Raw genomic sequence first — 15,348 nt, forward strand, 5'->3', positions numbered from 1 at the left:
GATGACCCTGTGTGGTGGTCTGAAGTATCTAAAATAGTTGAACCCCCACCCCCTAAATAAAAGAAAGCAGTTTGTGGTCCTACAAGTAAATTTTGCATATTTTGACCTCAGACGCTAGACGATAACTTCATCTTGGAAAATTTCAGGAAATCATACTCCCAAGCAGTCTGGTAAAGAATTATATTCCCATAATTGCTGTACCTTATTTTTGTATGCTTTCCCATAGATCCTCTGGGCCCTCTTTGGTGGAGGGTCTATGGGTTTACCATGCTTTTTACTGTATGTTTATATGCAATAAAGACGGAACTATATGTTGTAATCAGATTGAACATAACCGCCCCATACGAAAGGTAAAAATGGGTATTAATTTGGATTTTTGCTCAGCTTTCAGTAATTTTTTTTTTCTGTAGAACTTTCATCTTTGTGAATACAATTTTTAAAAAGTTTGTTTTGTAACTACCGGAACTAATTTGTCAGAAAAAAAAGGGTATACGTGACACTTCACAAGTAAAGGCATACTTGTACTTTCTGGGCCGTCGTTGCATATATCAGGGTAATTACTCGAAATAAATTCAGGTAATGTAAGAATAAAGAACAAGTTCAATTTCTCAAGTCGTCAGCCACAACAAGTGTTTACTATTTATGTCAAAACTGACTGATAGCACTGCGAGCCAATCTCCTGTGGTTATTTCTAGCAGCCTCCCCTATTGTCTAATGGTATGGTCATACCGTTGATTTATTGAACATTGCGAGTGCAGCTTGCGCCATTACGGAGAGAGCAGAGACACGAGTCGAGAAAACGTAAACACAAGGGAACGGGTTTTCGTTTGCCATTTTACGTTTCTCAAATTTTCATTATGTTAGCTGTAAGAGCATTGAGAAGGGTTGTAAAACCAAACTGGCGTGTTATTTCGCGTTGTGGATACGCATCAGCTCAACCGCAACCACAGACGAGTCCAGATATCCAATGCAACAAGGTAGGGAGACATGTAAAACTTTCGAGCATTGCCTCTTATAGTTATACCCCCTGCAATTTTAACCTCTTTTAAAACAGCAGTCTTCAAAAGACGTGGCCTAACTCAGCAAGCATCTGCAAGCTCAAGGTGTGCAAAGAAATGCCGCCATGTTTAGCCGAGCACTTTAATATTGAACTCTGGTCATACGCGTACGCATACCGCGGGAGTTAGCTTGCTACCCGTGGTTCAATATTATTCGCAGGTCCGAGTACTATTGACATGACCTTGACTCGATTAGATATGACCCTATCCCCAAACGAAGGTACAGAGCAGAACTTACAGTTGTAGTATACATTACGGCGTTATTTTTCCTCACGTCGGGAACATTTCAAACATTTTCTGTACGTGTCACACTTTCTACCAATAGTGTGTGAACTATCTTACATGGCGTGCACCTGGAAACTCAAATGATTCCAAAAACCGGACCTAGCTGCAATAATTATTGCATTAATAGTTTTGATTTTACTACTGTTTTTTTGAGGGTTTTTAAATTTAAACAGCGGAACGAAAAAAAGCACGAAAAACTCCGAAAAAATACCCAAAACCGAAACGAACGCATTGCAGCTACCTCATACGGGCCACGTGATACTTCCATGGAGCTCTCCGATCCCGAGGTATAAATTATTGAATGCATGCTCCACATATACCGCTCGCGCCATGGTCTGATGGTGGTGGGGAGTCCAAGTCATGGCGCCTAGACTCGCCTAGAATCAAGAGTGACTCGGGAAAGATTTTCTGTATCCCCTGGGAATGAGGACGTACTTAAACCTAACCTGATTACAGTAATTGATTTATGAAATAAACACATAACATATCGTTTTTTAACCAAAAAGAGTGGGTCATTTTGAAGTTTATAACATGGTAATCGTGCATGGAAAAATTGGGAACATTTTGATATAAAAAAGATCATAGTTTTTATAATTTCCAGTGTATGACTGAAAGGCTATCTTTGACAGGAAGTAAACATCTGGAATGTTCAGATTTGACCTTATATGACCTCTTCTACTTTATGTAAATAGAACAGTTTGCATATGCATTGACAGTTGCTACAGAAGTGTATGTCAACAAAACAGTGGTTTTAAAATACCTGGAACACTTCATTTTCCTGAAATTCAAACCCCAACCCAGTTTACTCCACATACATTTGTCACAGTTTCTTGAGACTTTCACAACTGGCTTGCAAACCAAAGAGGAAAGGAAAATGGTGGAGATTTGAGTAATTCACATATGTTGTTAGTTCCAAGGGTGTGTACCCAAAAGGTACGCTAAAAGTGCAATCCCATACATGATTAAATTATGAAATGAGGATCAGAACAATGTATGAATTGGATTTAATTAGTTTTAAATTTACCACTAATGCACAAGTCAATGTCAACCCCCACCCTCCCCACCTCAGGGCATAGTAGGGGATTTGGAAATTAGGCTTATAAAATTTGTCAAATGCCCCACCCCCTGGGGCAAGACATTCTGGAAAATCCCCACCTAAAACAAGTAAAACTCCCAACATTTCCCCCACCTCAATGGGTGGGGCATTAAAAAATTCTGACTGACACACAACCACTCTTTTACGTCTGTGAAAATTACTAGGGAGGTCAATATGAGGCAATTGCCCCCACCCCTCGGGCATTGTTCATGGCAAACATGGCCAAATCCCCCACATTTGTCCTGTATCACCCGAGGTTGGTCCCTCGGGCATTACATTGACTTGTGCATAAGTCCTTTTGTAGAGTATTTTGAACTCTTGTGTGTGTTACACTAGTCATTTTATAGAACACTTTTTGATGTTGTTGTCACCAATATTGTAAGTTTTATTAATATTTTAATGTATCAATTCTATTTCCACTTTAAAATAATCTGCAATTGTAATATTGTCGAAATTCAATCAGTAGGCTGATATGTACAATATAAATAAACCATAATAACCATAATATTTTTCAGAATATAATAATAATATTGACATATTTGGGCGATAATGTATGAAAGGAAGTAAACAAAAATGAGTTTCTAGGATTGCATAAGATTCAGGGGTATGTAAGAAATCTTAGCGATGATACAAATATCGCTAGCTTTGTTACAGAAACAGCTGCTAAGAGACAAATACTATATAGTTGTGATACAAGAAGCCATGTCAAACTACAAAATGCAATAAGTTATGCTAGTCCTTCAAATGTGCATGTACATGTAGGCTAAATTAATGGACATGTAGAATGTTAACTTTCATAAATTATCGGCCAGATATGTCAATATTATTGATATTTTGTATTCTGAAACATATCTTGGGATACAAGTGTTTTTGGAGCAAACTAGGGTGAGGTTTGTTTTTCTTGATTTCAGTAAAGTGTTCCAGGTATATTAAAACTACTGATTTGTGAACATATACTTCTGTAGCAACACACATACTATTACTACTGTCAATGTCTGAGGCCTTCATTCTTATTGGCAAATTTTATGACCCCCCCCCCCCCCCCCCCAAATATATCTAGCAAATGTGAAACACCAAACATTTTCTTACTTGTGGAATTTTAAAACAAAGTTGCTCATAGCAATTTTTTTTAATTTCTAAAACACAAACTTCAAAAGAATTAATTTCCTCAAAAAAGTGGAAATTTAAGAGAATGTGGAAACATTTCAAGTTGTACAATGAATAATTAACTAATACAGTTATTTATTATCTAAGTAGCGGAGTTTACACGTCGGTTGATTTCATGTTTTATTTTATGTTGTAGTTGTTTGTCAACAATGAATGGGTAGACTCAGCTAGTGGGAAGACATTTGCTACCATCAATCCAACCACAGGAGAGAAGATTTGTGATGTGTCCGAGGGCGATAAGGTAAGGCTAAGTCATTCTTCATAAATTGCCTGTACATTGAGAATGTTAAGATAAGGTGAGGTCTATGATGTGTCTGATTAGATAAGACTATAGGTCTGATAAATGTCTGAGGGTCACAAGATAAGACTAAGTCTGTGATGTGTCTGAGGATGATATATTTCTGTATAATGTGTCTTGTCATGTCTATAGTAGACTTCCAACATCTTCAAAGACCTATCCCCTCCCTCCCCCGTCCCCGTCCCCACAACTTCACCGTCAAAGCTTTCTTGTAGGTTGTTGGTGCAATGCAAGCAAAAATATTACTCTGGTATTTGAGCCTTTGGTCTACAAAGATACACAAACTAAAACTATTGTTGCAACATGTTGATGATATGTTACTGACTGGACATTCGTTTAATTATACCCTGGTAGTCTCACTACGGAGTTCAAGTTCCATGAACGTGCAGTGTAGGGTTTTGGAACATCCATGTTTACAAGATCTTGATCACAGGGTGATTAAAATAACACAGAGGAACTGCTATCACCCACTTGTGTAATCTACCACTTTGAAGAACAATGCCTCTATCTTGGAAAAACAAAGGCTTGATTACCAGTGTTGTAAGTTAACCCATACAAGTGTTATGTTAACCATACTAACATTACTGTGTTGTTTTATCACAGGCTGATGTAGATATAGCAGTGAAGGCTGCCAGGGAAGCATTTAAATTAGGATCACCATGGAGAACTATGGATGCATCAGATCGTGGTGTTTTACTCAACAAACTGGCAGATCTTATTGAGAGAGACAGAGAATACATTGCTGTAAGTAGTATTAGGGTAGTGATGATGATGATGATGATGATGACGACGACGATGACGACAACAATGACAACAACGACCATGATGATGACAGCGATAATGACAATGATGATGTTGTTATTGATGATGATGATGATGATGATGATGACGATGATGGTTATGCCTATTGCATTTCTACATCGAGATGATTGAAGTTTATAGAACTTAGGAGGTCTAACTTGCCTGTACATTCTACATGCACTCTGTTCTATTATCTTATAGAAGTTTTCTCGTTTTGTACCTTTTCAGAGTTTGGAAACCTTGGACAATGGCAAACCATTCCAAATAGCGTATGCTGCTGACTTGGCACTTTCTATCAAGTGTTTAAGGTAAAATTGTCTTCATTTCTTGTTCTATTGTAGTCAGTGAAGACATGCATCAACCATGCATAGTGCTTGATTATTTCAATCAATCAATCAATCGATCAATCAAATTTCTATAGCGCCAATTTCCAGAGCGATGTTCTGTTCAGTAGTGCTGAATGGCTAAAGCACACTGTAGGCTTTAGTGAACAAATAAGTCTTGTTTTGTTTTGAAACAATCCAGGCTGGAGGCTTGGTGAATGTCAAGTGGAAAAGAGTTCCATAGTTTGGGGGTGACATATGAGAATGAGCGACCTCCATAGGTGACTTGTCTGTAATTTGTTGTTGCGAGAAGTTTCTTGTTTGTAGAACGTAGAGTGTGACTTGGTGTGTATGGCTGGAGAAGATCACAAATGTACTCTGGAGTTAAGCCTTGGAAAGTTTAATATGTCAACAGTAAAATTTTGTAATCAATCTTGAAATGAACTGGTAACCAATGCAGGCTGATGAGAACTGGAGAAATGTGCTCAAATTAACATCTTGGTACAAGTGATGATCCTTGCTGCCATATTTTGAGTATGTTGTAATAGGTAAATTATGGTGGTGTCAGGAAGTCCATATAATAATGTATTACTGTAGTCAAGCTTGGCTGATAATTTTGATATCATCTTGATACAAAATACTCAACAGTCACCAGAAGTTCCACTATTCACTCCATGTATATATTATTTTCTAGATATTATGCTGGATGGGCTGATAAGACACATGGAAAGACCATTCCTATTGGTAAGTGTATATACCAGATTTTTTGTTCAAAATTAGAACCCACAGTACAGGTGCCTTAACTACTACAGTTGTACAATGAAAACCAGGAAGATAGACAAAAAACATTATCTGGCTCAACAAATATCTTTTTGTTACATTTTATAGTCTTGTTTAACAACAAATATCTAATTTTACTACATTTTATTGTCAGGCTAACAATTATATTACTCACATTGCTACATTTTCTCAAGCATCTTATCAAATATCTGATTAAATTTACTGCATTATACATTTTGTCAGGCTCTACAAATATGTTACTAACATTGCTACATTTTATTGTCTGGCTTTACAAATATCTTACAAACATTGGCTTCATTTTATTGTCTGGCACAACAAATATCTTACTGACATTGAATCTTGTAGTTTGGCATGACAAAAATCTCGTCAACATGCCATGTTCACACCCTTCTTGCTTCTTGCAAGTATGTCAAGTCAACCATATTGTTTTCTGTTGTCATAGTGATAACCAGGCCAATATATTCTAAAAAAAAATTATTGGACAATATCATATTTTAACAAAAAATGAAGTGGACTAACTTTAAGTATACATTTTTGTATCTTATATCAATTTTTGACAAATTTTTAATTCACTTTGATTCATTCTCATTGAAGAGCACTCCATGTGGCTAAACTAAATAATCTTTTGTTTTTCTGATAAGTGGACTATAGTGTATTGAACAGATCTTTTCATATTTTTTTCCAGATGGAAACTATTTTTGTTATACTCGTCATGAACCAGTGGGTGTTTGTGGACAAATCATTCCTGTAAGTTTTTTATTTTCTTATTTGAGTAACTTCTTTTGTGCCATGTCTTCTGTGGTGGTGTTGTTTCTATTTTCAGTATAAAATGAGACACATTTTTTGGAAATTTAGAACAGTTTCTTCATCCTTCATTATTTCTACTGTCAACCTGGTTAATATGAATGGGGACCTGGTAGGACATAGATTGTGATGTGAAAGCTCTGTAATAAGTCAACCCAGCTTTATAAGTGGGAATCTGTAGTACAGAGATTGTTATATGAAGGACCTACGATAAGTCAACCCAACTATGGAAATGGGGACCTGGTAGGACAGAAATGTTTATGTGAAGGATGTATATATATTAAGTTAATTCAGCCATATAAATGGGGACCTGGTAGGACAGAGATTGTTATGTGAAGGATCTATGCACATTAAGCTAATTCAGCCATATAAATGGGGACCTGGTAGAACAGAGATTGTTATGTGAAGGATCTATGCACATTAAGCTAATTCAGCCATATAAATGGGGACCTGGTAGGACAGAGATTGTTATGTGAAGGATCTATGCACATTAAGCTAATTCAGCTTTATAAATGGGGACCTGGTAGGACAGAGATTGTTATGTGAAGGATCTATGCACATTAAGTTAATTCAGCCATATAAATGGGGACCTGGTAGGACAGAGATTGTTATGTGAAGGATCTATGCACATTAAGCTAATTCAGCCATATAAATGGGGACCTGGTAGGACAGAGATTGTTATGTGAAGGATCTATGCACATTAAGCTAATTCAGCTTTATAAATGGGGACCAGGTAGAACAGATTGTTATGTGAAGGATCTTCAATAAATTTAGCAACTGTAAAAATAGAAATCTGTGAAGGATATCCAGTTTTTGCCATAATTATTTGTATGGTATGCAAATGTTTCTGTATACATTTAAAAGGGACATGTAATAAACAAAAATGAACCAACCATTTTTCCAAGGTTGTCACTTCTACAGTTACAGCTACCACACAATTGGGAATGAATCTATGTTGTGTAAAAGAAATGCACCTTTGTTTATTATCATTGGTATCAATGTGTTTTATTGTTTACAGTGGAATTTTCCATTATTGATGCAAGCCTGGAAGTTGGGTCCAGCTCTGGCAACTGGCAACACTATTGTTATGAAACCAGCTGAGCAGACACCACTGTCAGCCCTGTATGTTGCTTCTTTAATTAAGGAGGTAAGTATTGTAACCATAGTAACAGACAACAGTATTGTCAAGAAACCAACTGAGCAGACACCACTGTCAGTCATGAATGTCTCTTCGTTTATTAAGGAGGTAGTAAGGGCCCAGTTTTGTCATTCAGTTGCTTCCCATGTGAATCACAATATGTTCCAAATATGCCATTGATACTAAGTTTGTCTAATGAAACAAGTTTCAATTCTTTGTCAATTTTCCAGGCTGGATTTCCTGCTGGTGTTGTCAATCTGATTCCAGGCTATGGTCCAACAGCTGGCGCAGCCATTGCTGAACATATGGATGTGGATAAAGTGGCTTTTACAGGATCAACTGAGGTAAGGAAAAGACCTTGTTGTACAGAACTTTATCTCTGTCTTTCTTTCCTTGTCTAGCTACTTAGATAATGATAAAGTGATACTAAGAATACGTCACTTCTTACAGCTGGACTAGCTGCTGCTGGAGAATATTTTGAAATGTTTTGTTATAATTTACTGTAATATAATGGTGGACAAATGTATTTGTGCAACTGTCAGGGCTCGAAATTAACAGTAGTCCCATGCCCACAGACTACCAATTCTTGTCATGGGGCTACCATAATTTGCAGCTGGTAGCCCACTCAGGCTACCACTGATTATGTGATGAAGATGGAAGATTTATGGACATGAAAGTATTTTAATAATACAAATATTTCCAATAGAGGAAATCTGTTTTCAGTTCAGGAATATCGGACTACAGGTCACAATCCTTGGGCTACCATTTTCTGAAACTGGTAGCCCACTAGGACTACCAAAGAAAAAAGTTGATTTCGAGCCCTGACTGTACACATGATCTGATACAAGATATGTAAGAAAATAGATTTTTGGGGGTGCACCTAAAAAGTGGTACCCCAGTGTGATCATGATTTCAACCTGTTGCTATACTACTGATAGATAAAATAGACCTCTAATTCATGTATACAATGTCTAATTATTGGTATTATAACAATTTTTAGTGAATATATTGTTGGGTATCTGAGTGAAAAAATGATTATCCAGTTACAGCTAGTTGTGACTTTAAGGTACTTTAATATAAAAATATTATCTAGAACTTTTCTGATACTGAATTTTGATTTCTCTAGGTTGGTCATTTAATTCTTCAAGCTGCTGGGCGTAGTAATTTGAAGAAAACAACCCTAGAACTGGGAGGAAAGAGTCCCAACATTGTTTTCAGTGATGCAGACAGTAAGTAATAAAGTCAATATATGTATTTATTACCTGCTATCACTGGAGGAAAGAGTTCAGAGTCAATCTATGTATTTATTACCCACTATCATTGGAGGAGATATTAATAATCCTTAGTAGCAAGTCAATCTGTGCCTTTATTACCCTCTATCATTGGAAGAAATAGTCCCAAGTCGATGTATGCATTCATTACCCTCGGGTCACTGGGGGAAACATTCTCAAGCCAGTATATTCATTACCCACTGTAACTGAAGGAGAGGGAATCCCAACATTGTTCTCAGTGATGCAGACAGTCAGTAGCAAGTCAATATATGATTTATTTCCTTCGAATATCACTCTGGAGGAAAAAGCCAAGTCAGTATATGCATTTATTACCCTCTGTCACTTGAGGATTTAGAGTCAGTCAGCAGTTGCATTTTGATCAAAGACGGATGCAAGAGTCTATGAAAAAGTGCAAAATGACAAAGATTCAAGCTGTATTCATTGACTGCGGATACAGTGATGTATGGCTCACACTTACACTACTTTGTTTCTTTCAGTTGGTGATGCCGTGGAAACCAGTCATTTTGCCCTCTTCTTCAACCAGGGTCAGTGTTGTTGTGCTGGATCTCGTACTTTTGTACATGAAGATGTCTATGATGAGTTTGTTGCAAGAAGTGTGGCGAGAGCCCAGAAACGCTCAGTTGGAAATCCATTTGATTCGAGCATTGAGCAAGGACCTCAGGTAAGCATTAAATCTAAGGATTCATACACTCCTTTTAAGTCTGGTACTTTCAAACCATGCTTGGAATACTCCAGGGAATTTTCCATTACTCCTGGAAAATTTCAATTTACTCCTGGATAGTTTTGAAGTACCACATGAAATTCCTGGAAACGTACTGGTGGAAAATCCACATCTAGTTTTTACAGTAGGATTGTAATTGAAAAAGAGAACCTGGTGTGTTCAACAATGCTGTTTTCAAGCAAGAATCTGCCAAAATGATCATTGTACAGCACAAATATGTTTCATACAGTGCTCTGATGAACTCTTTCTTTTTATCTTGTACCATAGAATATTGTAAAGTATGTAGTAGATTTGTTGACAGAAATGAAAAGAGAAGAAAAAAAATCATCATTATTTTCATTTTGCATGAACTTTCCTCATTCAGGTGGATGAAGAACAAATGAACAAGATTCTCCATTTGATTGAGAGTGGCAAACAAGAAGGTGCCAAACTCTTATGTGGTGGTAGTCGTGTTGGTGATAAGGGATATTTCATTCAACCCACTGTATTTAGTGATGTTGGTGACAATATGAGGATTGCTCAGGAAGAGGTGAGTAGGCGAGTTGTTGTATGCTGGTCATTGGAAAGACAAAAGATTGTTTATCTTGATCACTAGGTGGCGCTATTTGACACCACTGTATTTAGTGATGTTGGTGACAATATGAGAATTGCTCAGGAAGAGGTGAGTAGGCTAGTTGTATGCTGGTCATTGGAAAGACAAAGGATTTTTTATTTTGATCGCTAGGTGGCGCTATTTGACACCACTCTATTTGGTGATGTTAGGTACAGACGTGATATGTATGTTTTGTGCACTAGTTTCTTCGTTTGGTTCAGTGAAACTGAATTATAACACAATGTAATTAGGAATGTATAGGCAATATTTAACACTTATTGCCTGGCTGTGAGGGCACAAGAAGACATCTACTACTCCGAGGCAGTTATGTAGCTACTATTTCTTAGGGATGAAACCAGATTTTTTTTTGATGAACAGGAAGGAAGGGTCACTCATGGGTAATTGTCACTTTGTAAGCTCACCCTTCACAAAATTCTAATCACTACATTGGAGTGTACTGCATGCTTGGGCTTGGGTTGTTGTTTTTAAGCCACTTGCCTCTACCACTGTAGTCAGGGTTCAAGCCAGAGTCTGGCTTTGATTGAACATGCCACACTGTAAGTAAGAAGATTGTCATTCTGTTTGACCAGGTACTTTGGTTTCCTTCTGTATAAATATTGAACCCATCAGAGGTGGCTCTTACTGGCTTTTTTTGGAGAAGCACTGTTATGCTAAAGAACTTGCAGTATACAGATTATTTATTTTATTTTGCAGTGTACTCTAATTCACTTTCAAATTCATACATTAATTATGTAAATTCTACAAAGAAATAAAGTTTTGTTCAAGCATCCCCAGCTAAGTTATTTTGGTATGGGACCCCTTAGGCTTGATTGTTTGAATCAGCTGACATTGACTGCACTTCAGTCACTGCTTTGGGCTCTGTTGTGTTACGAAATATATTCACAAAATATGTACATTTTTTCACAGATTTTTGGTCCTGTGATGCAAATCATGAAATTCAAGGACATTAATGAGGTGATAGAACGTGCCAACAACACATCATATGGTTTGGCTGCAGCTGTACACACCACAGATGTCAATAAAGCACTCATGATTGCAAACGGCGTCAGAGCTGGTACTGTCTGGTAAGTTGTGCACTATAGTTCTTAACTTTTGCATAATTTAATCTCACTGAAGGTGTAACTAAACCAACAGATGTTGTGCAATATCAGAAAAACATCAACTTGAAGAGGTCCCCTATTTGGAGATTTTTGCTGTGGGCCAAATTGCATTATGGGAGTGAGCAGAAATGTTTACACTATAGCCTATTACCTTCAATGAAAACATGAATATTCATTGTTTAACCATTGCGTAAACATATATGCTGACTCCCATAATGCAATGTGGGCCACTGCAAAAGTCCTCAAATGGGGACAACTTCAACTTGATGTTTCACTGAAAGTGTATGTGTAATGTAGGTGATGCAAAATCATGAAATGACTCTCCAGAACCCAGAGTTCATGAAAATTCCTATATTTCCTGGAGTAGCGTTCCACTTTACTTGCATTGCAATATGTCAATTGTACCTTGAGAAGGTAGGTGTAGCCATGTTACAGCTAAAATGATGTTGGTTTGGGGTTTCACTCATGAAACATTACATTTTTGACACAGAGATCGATATACTTCAACTCTGGACTAACAATAACAGAGCTAAACACACACTGCAGGATGCTTTGTCCAATCACACTGAACAGTGATAAGCATTGCTATTCTTTCACAGTGCAGTAAAAACAGGCTTGTAAGTGAAAACATTACACATTGACTTGATGAGTGAAACACCACACCAACATCATTTAACTGAAATCTCATGAGATTACCTGTTGATAAAAAAAAAGTTCATTAAGCTTTCGGAGACACACAGGCTCACAGCTCCCTTCCTCGGGTGTCAGGGAAATACTGTATTACATTTTTTTTTGTATAACTATATGTAAAGAAAGTGCTGTTTTCCCTGTCAAATCGCCCATTTTATGTATCGCAAGTTATGCATACCTTCTTGTTTAGAACAGTTATATTGTATAATCTGTTGTTTCTTGTATTCTAGGATTAACTGTTATGATGTGTTTGGTGCCCAAGCTCCATTTGGTGGATACAAAATGTCTGGAAGTGGACGTGAATTAGGAGAATATGGTTTGGAAGCTTACACAGAAGTTAAGACTGTGAGTCACTGTACTGTTTAAATCTTGACATTTATACATATGTACACACAAACTATGAATAACATGTCAACATGGGATGTACAGACAGATATGCACCCCCACCCCCCACACTTCGTACTTCAGTAGTTCTGTGATTGAATAAGATTTACATGTACTAACATTCGAATTGATTGACAACACATATGTTCACTGTGAACAGTTGATAACTCATACATTACCAATAGAAGACATACTGGAGAGAGTACAGACTATGCATACCATATATGCCAGGTGTCAGAAAAACAAAAGATTGCATAGTTTGGCCACCGGGAGTGCTGTTCAGAAGCAGTGGCCATTATTGGAAGAATCTTTTCCCTGGGTTTCATGTGAAATATAATTAAGAGTTCTCATCTCTTTATTTGACAGGTTACCATTCAAATTCCACAGAAGAATGCATGAAGACCGAGAACGATCTAGAGAAGATGCATCAAAATTTACATCTTTATTGCTTGGATAAATTTCTATACAATATAATCATGTGATTGGTAATCAGAGAGAGTACTGAGATCTCGTCCTGAGATCTTGTTTCACCTTTGACCCTTGATCCTTCTAGTCATCATGTCTGTTAATTGGGGATAGAGGGTTTTTACTTTCTCTTTCTCATGAAATTTATTTTCTGGCTGAAATTTTTACCAACTAATGGAATGCCACGTTATAATTTTGCTCCTTTTTGATACAAGTTCTTGTAATTCACAGCTTTCCTGGATGTACACACACAAACCTATACTACAATCAAGAATTTTAAATCTCTTCAATAGCTTAGCTTGTTGTGAAAGCTTCGAAAGGTGGATATCTTTGTTCTTGGAAGAGGTATCGTGACAACAGTTGCAAGTAATAATCAGAAATGATGTCTGACATCTACTTGTGTTTCATGAAAGTAAATCATTGAGTTTTCTAACTGGTTAGTGTCTTTCAATTCCATCATGTTATTTCATTGTAGGATTTTCTGATAGATGAACCATGAAACAATAGTGGGTAATTTGATAATAAGGTCAGTGGATAATTTGTAAAAAGTATATTGAAAATGTCATTTTAAAATTTACTGATTGGAATATGTATAGTAACCATGGCAATGCTGTTATGCCAAAATGGACTTTTAGTGTACAATTTTTGTGAAATTAAACCCAAATATTTCACTACCAAAACTTGTACCTTACCATAAAATATTTTTCAATGGTGAAAGGTTTATCAGCTGTTGTGATTTATTGGTACAAAGTGAAGATTAAATTTGGAAAACAACAATCCAAAGCATATATCTTGGCACTTGTGTAATTTTTAAATAGGGTAAGAAACAGTAATGTACAGTTTTCTGTTACTTTAATACTTGCCTCTTGTGTACAAGAAACATGACAATGACATCGAGATTCAAGAAAGACCTTGATACAGCTTGCGAAAAAACATCAGTGCGTTTGCTGGAATGAAATGAAGTGAGGCAAGGAGAGACATAATTGGGTAAAAAATGTGGGATGTCCTTATGAAAAGAAACATCAGCTCAAACAATTTGTTAGATAGAAATAAGGAATCAAAATGTCCGGCCTAGGAATTGACAAATGGTGCTGCAGTCCTGGCACAAAAAACTGAAAACAAGCAATTCATTTAGTAAATATTTAATTTCTTATAAAGCTGTCAAAAAAACTGAACATAGTGAAGGGAAATAATAAAGGGAAATAAACAGAAAACATCCAAATAGTCTGAGCTTATACTGTCATAATCTATAAAGAAACATTGATTGCCAATAAAGGTAGTTTAAATGTTCATTTGTACAAGTGTCTACATCTATAGATGAGTAACTGTGTCTTGTGTGACACATTATCTCCAGTTTCAATAGGGAACTTGCAATCCAGACTCAGCCTGCTCAGATGCAAAGGAGTATGGGATTATCTGGAGCTACCGATGAAATAAACCTCCCACAATGGTCAGGGCGACTATGAATTGATTATTTGTGGTTACAAAGAATATAACATTATTGTTTACAATACTAATTGATTAGTATTTATTATCACATTTCCCATGGCGGGTTTGCAAGTTCCCTAGTTGTGGTTGTTATCGAAACATCATGTACTGGTCCCTTATGGTATGCCTATACATGTATGATGTGGAAAACGATCTGAATTCTTCAAACAAATCTAACAACTAAGTAGTAACAATCTATAACAGTAATGTTTAAATAATAACCTCTCTACACAGGATTTCTATAAATACTTTCAGAAGTGTTAGTAACTTCAAACCAAACTAATACTTTATAAATGAAAAATAAGTTGGCAGTGTAATGACTTTTAGCACATTGCAGTTGGTAGTATAGTAAGTTAGTTTAGCATACCCTTGTTACCTTTCAGATTGGTTGGCAGTGTGGCTAGTACGTTAGTTTGCCGCACATCCCGTTGGCAGTGTAGCTGTAAGTTAGTTTAGCACAGCTCTGTTGCTAGAAAAGTAACTGTAAAATTTCAGCTGCAATATCAAATTAAATCCTATAATATATTGGCTTTGAAAACAAGACCTGAAACTAATAAGGCAGTGATTGTTGATCTGTACAGTTTTCTTGTCATTTCTAAGATGCCAAGTTCATGGCCCAATACACTTCTCCATTCCCATATTGACTAGCAATTAAAGCTATGTATAGTGTGTGTCTAATAATTGTTCATTTTAACCAATTCTACAGTGTCTAAATTACATCTATCACTACAATTCTAATATTTACAATGGTACTGGTAGGTACCATACTCTGCTGTTATATCTGAAATCTCTTGATAACTTTTATGTACATTCTAAGAAGTGAT

General features: G+C 36.6%; 1 protein-coding gene across 1 annotated transcript; it reads left to right on the plus strand.

Annotated features, from left to right (window-relative positions):
* The first annotated feature begins 762 nt into the window (after positions 1-762).
* LOC144450462 (aldehyde dehydrogenase, mitochondrial-like) lies at positions 763-14,572 on the plus strand. The gene is made up of 14 exons (XM_078141072.1): positions 763-977; positions 3,743-3,847; positions 4,508-4,648; positions 4,934-5,013; positions 5,723-5,772; positions 6,515-6,576; positions 7,652-7,780; positions 8,002-8,115; positions 8,898-9,000; positions 9,540-9,724; positions 10,149-10,313; positions 11,304-11,461; positions 12,418-12,532; positions 12,938-14,572. Exons 1-14 carry the CDS (start codon positions 858-860, stop codon positions 12,968-12,970), a joined length of 1,560 nt encoding a protein of 519 aa, XP_077997198.1. The 5' UTR covers positions 763-857; the 3' UTR covers positions 12,971-14,572.
* Positions 14,573-15,348: the final 776 nt, after the last annotated feature.

The sequence above is a fragment of the Glandiceps talaboti genome, chromosome 20 (genome assembly GCF_964340395.1).
Source record: "Glandiceps talaboti chromosome 20, keGlaTala1.1, whole genome shotgun sequence".
NCBI lineage: Eukaryota > Metazoa > Hemichordata > Enteropneusta > Spengelidae > Glandiceps > Glandiceps talaboti.